The sequence below is a fragment of the Trachymyrmex cornetzi genome, unplaced genomic scaffold, assembly GCF_001594075.2.
Source record: "Trachymyrmex cornetzi isolate Tcor2-1 unplaced genomic scaffold, Tcor1.1 scaffold386, whole genome shotgun sequence".
Lineage (NCBI taxonomy): Eukaryota > Metazoa > Arthropoda > Insecta > Hymenoptera > Formicidae > Trachymyrmex > Trachymyrmex cornetzi.
Genome location: NW_017298597.1, coordinates 348,217 through 356,187, shown reverse-complemented (window position 1 = coordinate 356,187; position 7,971 = coordinate 348,217). Strand labels below are relative to the sequence as shown.

General features: G+C 37.5%; 1 protein-coding gene across 1 annotated transcript in view; it reads left to right on the top strand.

The window, feature by feature from the left end:
• Positions 1 to 6,094: 6,094 nt before the first annotated feature.
• LOC108763851 (cell death specification protein 2) overlaps positions 6,095 to 7,971 on the top strand; it is a 7,535-nt gene continuing 5,658 nt past the window's right edge. Inside the window, exon 1 of the mRNA XM_018511749.1 lies at positions 6,095 to 6,209. Coding sequence (XP_018367251.1) covers positions 6,101 to 6,209 — 109 coding nt within the window. The 5' untranslated portion in view covers positions 6,095 to 6,100. The remainder of the gene's footprint in view (positions 6,210 to 7,971) is intronic.

The following is a 7,971-nucleotide window of genomic DNA, read 5'->3' as shown; positions in this document are numbered from 1 at the left end:
GTTGTATGCCTTTTATCCAATTCTTGTTGTTTTAATATTGAACTACGTTTGACCTAAATTGTTAAAAAATATTCTTAATTACTTATTTTATAATCTCGAGGGCTTAAATAGGCACTTATACATATAATATAATATAATAATAGATAGATAATCTTTTCGCGATCAATTAAACTACGTTTATCCAATAACTTTTCGAAAATTAAACGCCGAATTATAATTAAGCAAATCGTACCGTACCGTAGATACTTTGATGAATTTTTCCGCCGAAACACCGCTAATTAGTTAAGTCCTGATAACGATTCTGCGGTTCTGAGTGGGCGCGGAACGAGCGCGAGATTATAAATACCCGGCGGAGCCGCAAAAGTAAGAAAAGTTTAATCAGGACTTGGAGGAAGAGTGGGAGGGCCAAAGAGGGAAAGAAGAAGGGAAGGGAAGCGTCCTCGTGACGACTTGATGAGATAACTTTGCCCAAGTTGTGAAACAACGGGCGTCACGATACGTGACTTCGTGCGAGGGTGAAAGGAGAATCCGTGCTCCCTGTAGGTGTATGGGGGTGAGAGGGTGAAGGCGGAATGAGACTAAGGGGCCAGACACGCGACCACCTTGGATACCGCCCTGTCCTGTTCCTGAGGTGTATGACGACGATCGTATACACGGCACGTTTACGATGCGTGAGAGGTGAATTCCTTCCGTTTCGTGCGAGGAAACGGAGCGCATTTTTGCGTGCGAAAATGCCTGTAAACTCTTCAGCGTTGGTACGGGGTGCTAACAACAGTCCACATGACATTTCGTGTAAATAAGTTTGGGCAATATTATCGCGAGCATTTGACACGACATATCGATGTAAAAGCATTAAAATAAATAGAACTGCTCTTGCACATTGCACATGTATAGTTCTTCAAGATACAATGTTATGTCCCGAGGAGAAGAGTGCACTCATACTTGAGTGCGGCAAACAATGTTATATGCGAAATAAAAAATCACCTGACTCACAAATCCTTAATGTACGTACGAAGGACATTTACACGTACGTCGTGAGTCTCCGAGGGACGTCGATTAGGCTGATTACCGCCGGCGGCCGGGGTCGTCGTGGGCGGGTTCGGGGATGCGTTCGCCAGTTCGCCGACTCATCACGTGACGTGATGTCACGTTACCTGGTGGTCGCTGACAGGTGTTCAGGTTCGCACGCGGAGGTCCGATCGCGAGCAAGGACTAGGCGCGGAAATATGGCCCGTTATCGGTACAAATCCAGCTACATAATGGTAATGATCCGAGCAGCGGACGACAAGAAGCGCGCTCGTAACAATAATATTCTCGATCGATCTCTCCACAAGGATTATTATTATATTTTCCACAAGGAACACATTTCATAAAAACAGTCTCTCGCTCCAAATAAGAAACGCCTTTCCGTGACCGCGTCTACAATGAGACTCGATTAGACGTCTAAGTCTAATATGTCTCTTTGAAGGGATAAATTCAGATTCCAAAATAAATAAAATTTAAGAGATAAATCCCGTCTCGTAAAGTACAAAGGATTTTATATGTATACGGACGGAAGCGACGTTACTTGAACTCGCGCGTTTAATTTCTCTCGCAGCGCACGGCGCACGCTGAAACTCGCTTGAGAGGGACATACGATTGTTTCGAAGGCGCCTGTAATTGCGGCGCCGTGGGATCACGACCACGTGGCACCGATCCTTCGCCTCGCCCTTTCCTTCCCCGCACCCATCCGCCGCTCGTCGCTCCCTTCCGCAGTAAATTAGATATTACGATACTAAATGACGTTATTTAACCCGCGACCGTGCTGCGTGCCCTACCACCGGGACTCGGGAGTTGAGTTGTGCAGGTCTATGACATTGTTGCGCGAGCAACGCGCAGGTGTACATATATATACAACGACGTCGCTCGCAATCATCGCGATCTTCACGATTGCATTTAGAATGAATCCCCATTTAAACACACGATCGTCCACGATTCGATACTGATGACGGATAGAAAAATTCGGCCGATACGTGACACTTTAAAGCTTAATCCGGTATAATGCACTCTTTACTATTTGTTTATTTTCATTCTTGTCTTTTTCTCTCCTTTGCGACCATTTTGTTTTGCAATCATTCTGATTTCTTGTCTCTTCTGAAGTTTACTTTTATCTTTGATGATATAGAGGAAAGTCACCGATACCGACACACCACTTTGTTTTTAGACAATATTTCTTAAACAAAAGGTAAAAACACAACTTCAAAAACATAAATACAAAGTAAAAAGTATCTTCTATCAGATAGTATAAGCAATTTTTATAATACTGTTGGCAATTTGCAATAATTAAGTTTTTCGTAAGTTATGCAAAAATGAGCGTCTAACAAAATGGGCTCCAAAACTGACATAGTAGGCAATAATACCAACATTCCTATTCTATAAATAAAGATATATCCTATTCTGTAAAGAAAACTAATTTATGAAACTATAAACATTTAAAATGATATAATATTATTAATAATACAGTCACTATTATTTTAATTATGCAATTTGCAAAAGAACACCGTAAGAATTTTCTTCTCGGATTCATATAATTGGTTTTTAGCTGATTTAGTATAGAAATAAGCCACAAATATATGAATTATGAGTTTGTACTTCTTTAATTAGCAAAACAGATTATGATTTTATTAGTATTAATAAAGTGCAATAATTAGTTTCTGAGAAATAAGGGAGTATCACTTTAAAAGACCTATGTCAGTATCGGCGACTTTCCTCTATATAAAAAATAGAGAAGCATGCAGGACAAGAGGCAGAAAAACAAGAATACAAATATAGAAAGCAAGAAACAGGAAGCAAAGAGCACATTGTAGATTAGGTTTAAAACACGTCTGAAAAGAATTTAAACTGGAGGGGCATTTTTACATTATTCTTTGCGACTCTCTTAGACTCTTCTCAATGTTATCCAAATAAACGCTGTCGGACAGTATAAAGTACGTGGAAACGATCGCGAAGGTTAAAAGGACACGGAATACGATCGCGAGGCAAAGGTAATCGATCTCTTGACCGTTAATCGCGGGCTAGAGGATAATTACAGGAGCGGCGGACGAGTTGCAACATTAATGAGAACGAGGATAAGAGAGGGACGGGGGAGGGAGGAGCGATCTAGTATAGCACGCGCCGCCAGCTAATTTACTTCATAATAATTACCGACGGCACATTAAACATTCGTACGTAGGTAACATGAAAGTGTCAGGTGTTGACTGTCCCAGAGGCAACATTAGAAGGCAAACGTAGCGTACGTTAGCTACTACGTGGTGGATCTATTGCGAGACCGGGCTGAGGCGCGCGTGTATAACATACCTCTCCGCCTCGCATGTATAAGACTCGCACCTGCATCGCCACCCGAGGTCTCCCAGAAGGACGGAGGGAAGAAGATCGTATAATTTCTCTGAAAATAGAGCAGCCGAAGAATCGCGTTAACTGAAGACCCGCCCCCGCGTGCGAAAGTTTCCTGAATTTTCGTACCGATTCGATCAAACTTGCCGCGAGGTTCGACCTCGCGCGATCTCTCGTGATTTTTCCTCATATTTTCAAAAGTCCGCGTTACTTCTGAACGATTCAGAGAAGAAAGATATTTTTCTATCACTTGCAGTATTGTTATATCATATCTTTCGTATACTGCACTACTCCTAATTCTGCAAACTTTAAGCTTATTGTTAATCAACGAGTGCAGTGTTTTTTAAAATAGTCTTTAGTATTTGTTTATCTTTTTCTGTCTCTATTTCCTATTTTTATCTTATCATTACCATCCACTTTATATTCCCTCTTTTTAAAAAATTTACTTACTACGATAAACTCATTTCTTCCTTACTTATCTTTCTTTTATATTAAATGCGAACGATATAAAATATGAGTACGATGAAAAATAAATAATGAATGATTTTAAAAATTATGCACGTCATATAAGAATTACAGATCGAGGTCGTGTAAGATATGTATGTGCGATAAGCGCCGGCGATCAGTCATCGCGAAGCCGCGACGTACTGTCGAGCGATGAACCACGCAAATCGCAGATAATACAGGCATAATGATTGGAAGATCAGAATCTCTCCGGTTACCTGAAATTGCGGTACTGGTCGTTATTCTTTCGCGACAATGAATACTTTATATATTGCGCTATAGCGTTCCTTCATTACGGGCTAAACGTGCGTAATCTGATGTAAAATCAGTTTTGAACATGCAATAGTTTTACATTAAAAATGAATTCTACAATTTCTGAACCCGATTATTCGAAAAAAGACAACACTTTTTCTTCCTTCACTTATTTAATACACGCGAAAAGAATTTGCTAAAGTATATTTAAAAATTATAATAGCTAAACACAGATCTGAAAATAATAGGCGAGTTTTTGTTGGCCCAATTTTGTTGAACCATCAAAATAATTATGTTAGGACATTTAATCGTTGTTAACAATAAATGCTGCAAAAAATGTTAACATTCTAGCATCCAATTTGTGTATGTATATAAAATTATTTTGATGGTTCCAACAAAATGATTTTCAGATCCGTATAATCCAGATAAATTTTTAAATACTCTTCAAAACCGTTCTTTCCATGTACACGAATTAATTCGTGACATAATTGTGACTTATATGTATATAAAATAAATATTATTGTGTTTAAAATTCGATTCGAATAAGTTGTACCTATTTAAAACACGAAGCCTTAAGCCGTAATCACACTAGCGATTGGCGATTGTAATTGACGATTGAGGATTACTTTTCAACCAATCGGAGCAAAGAAATCGGTGACTTTCAGGCTCTGGTTGGTTGAAAAGTAATCCTCAATCGTCAATTACAATCGCCAATCGCTAGTGTAATTACGGCTTTACAAATTACAGTTACACATTAACTCTATCAACTCTCGACGCTTCAGACACAATGTCTCTGAAGATAACATGTGATTTACAACAGCACAGCGCAATAAATAATAATGCATTAATATCCATTAGTATCCGAAGAGCACAAGAACGTATAGATCTCGTCGAGGATTATCTACGCGCGTCCTTTCGCACATCGTGACCTATTATGTGCCGCGGATTGCAGATTGGCCTCGCGATACAATGATAAGAAAGAGGTACGGTGAGAAGAAAGAGGGGTGAGCATACCGCGATTGGTTAGAGGATTCCGCGCCCGCGTTTTACCTTGTCCAACGACCGACGATCGTATCAACGGCGGCAACGAATCAACCGACGGCGTAACAACGCGCATGCACTTGGAGGCGGAGTGTTCGATCACCTTCAACGAATTGAGTGGCCCCCGGTGCTTCGTGACCGCGATGTTGCAATACGTGACGTGACGCGGCGCGTTATCGCACTTGATGTAGCCGAGTATCCAATAGTCGGAGCAAACCAGGGCAAACTGTTAATCCGACTGTAGCAGGTAGTTCGTTACGGGAGGTCGAAGCTTTCTTGTGAGAAAGCTCGAATCTTTGCGGAATCGTAGTCTTCGAACTTTGAATGACTTCGATTGATTCTTAGTATCGTTTTGCTCGAGACATGATGAGTGATTCATAAACACCGAGAAGATATAAAGAAAATGCCGATTTTCAAATCCTCTCTGATGACAAGATTATTCAACATCTTTAATCATGTGAAATGCGTGAATAGTGAAAAAAATCAGGTTATAATATCAAAGAAATTTTGCATGAACGAAGAGTTTGATATATAAAGCGTTGCATTTAAATTTTTCTATTTTAATTGATATTATTTAACATCTTCATATATTTTGTAACTTTGTATGCACAAAAAGCGCGCATAAGAAGTGAAATATGTCATAAAACACAACAAAAAAAATAAGTACATGTTTCCAAGAAGAGATCTTTGCATCGTAATCAATGGTTCATTGAACGGAACCTTTCGCTTTCACGAAAGATGTAATTGTCGGCACAAGTTATGTCTAAAGGGACTCGAATCTTAAAGTTTGACTGATTTTAAAGACCGTTCACTTATGTACCAACTTAGATCGTAACGCTTGTATTTCTCTCGACAATTAAGAGAGAAATTGTTCGACAATCGGAGAGATGCGTAAAATCCACCTCGCGCATTGAGAGATACTTTTCGAGAAATGAGTTCGCACTCTCATGCGAGGACATTGTGCACCGGAAACGCAATCTCTGGCGCATTTTCGGCGCTCCATCTCTTGCGGAGTTACAGCCTGTTTGCTCCGAACTCAGGTACGTAAATCGTAAAATCATAATGTAGAAAGACCAGGTGAACCAATTTCAAAAATGCGCAGTTATTCAAAGTAATAATGATATTTATGACCAATCAGGAATTGGTCTCGAATTTTATAAGCCAAATTTGATTGTCTCAAATTTTACAAGGCAATATAAAACTATTAAAAATTAGGCACTAATCAGAAACTTGTCCTAAATCATATTCAATTGTCATTAAGCACAATATTACACCTGGTGTTCTCATATCATACGTGAAGTTTCCTTAATTATAATCAGAGAAAAGGAAGATGGTGAAACATGTTCTGAAAACTGTTATACATTGGCTGCGTTCAGTAGAATGTTTATTTTGCAACTGTTGAAAATTTTCTTTGCTGAAATAGGACTATTTTTCTATAGAGGAATAGTTCTATCTCAGCAAAATAAACGTTTTGCTGAACGCGGCCAGTCTTCATCGCGGATTTTTCAGTTGTTCTAGAACACTCTGAAATTAAACATTTCTTTTATATTCTTTTATCTTTGAAAAAATGTTTGGGACGTAACGATGTTACTTTCTATTTGCCAAAGATCGTAATACATATAAATTGAATTATTACTTTATCCTGATATTTCAAAGATTTCCTGCGTATAGATACACTGAGAGAAAAATGTACTAAATTTTAATAAATATCTGTTTAAACAATGCCAATTGAATATTTATTAAATGTAAACATATATTTATTTAGTACGGAATCATTAATTTAATTTAACTATTATTATTTTTTACTTAGCAAATTTATTTATTTACAAATAAATATTATATTAGTATTATTCAAACAATTATTTATTAAAAGTTAGTACATTTGTCAGTGTAAGATAAAAATTTTATTTTTAATAGAAACGTCTCTTTTATGCTAATTTATTTTATAATGTGGCAATTATATCGTCCACGATCCTCAGGGCTAAACATGCGAGACGGCTCGAGATGTTGAGTGCGCACATATGCTCGCACATATATTCACGACTCGAGACAATAGCGGCATTTAAACTTTCTTTTATATAGAGTTATTAAAGTAGCAAATCAAACTCCTTCGGATCTTTCTCAAAATAGACATTTAACTGTTTTGCAATTGCAATATTCAGATTAATAATTGCATAACATCTAATCGGAGCCCAAATATTTAAACCTATTCAACCGCCAGGAATAATACCCAGCCACAGCACATAATATTCTTGCACTGCTCTATAAATCTTCCTCTACGTGAATGATTTTAAATAAATATTCTAATATTATTATAAGAATATGAATCTTCTTTGTAATTCAACTTCGAATATTCTTAATTGGATAATATTGTATACGTTTTATGAAATATTTACCGAATGTGACTTTTCGAATATTCGAGAGCCTTGTATACTGAAAAAAATATTCGAAAAATAATGATTACCACTGAATGACGTGATATCGAGACACGAACAAGCGCGAACGGCAAACGGGCACTGGATGGGCATGCACAGATCATGAGAGATTCAGATTGCTTAATTAAATAACAAAAGGTATTAAAAATTTGATATAATTATCAAAGTAATAATAATAAAGAAGCAATACATATAATGTGTGTATAAGTATGTTTATAAATAAATAAAATGATGAAGAATATATATTCAGGGATGGAAAGTTACTTTGTAAAAGTAATTAATTACAGTTACAGTTTTTCTCTTTCAAAAAGTAATTAATTACCGTTACAAGTTATTGACTCTGAAAAGTAATTCGTTACAGTTACAG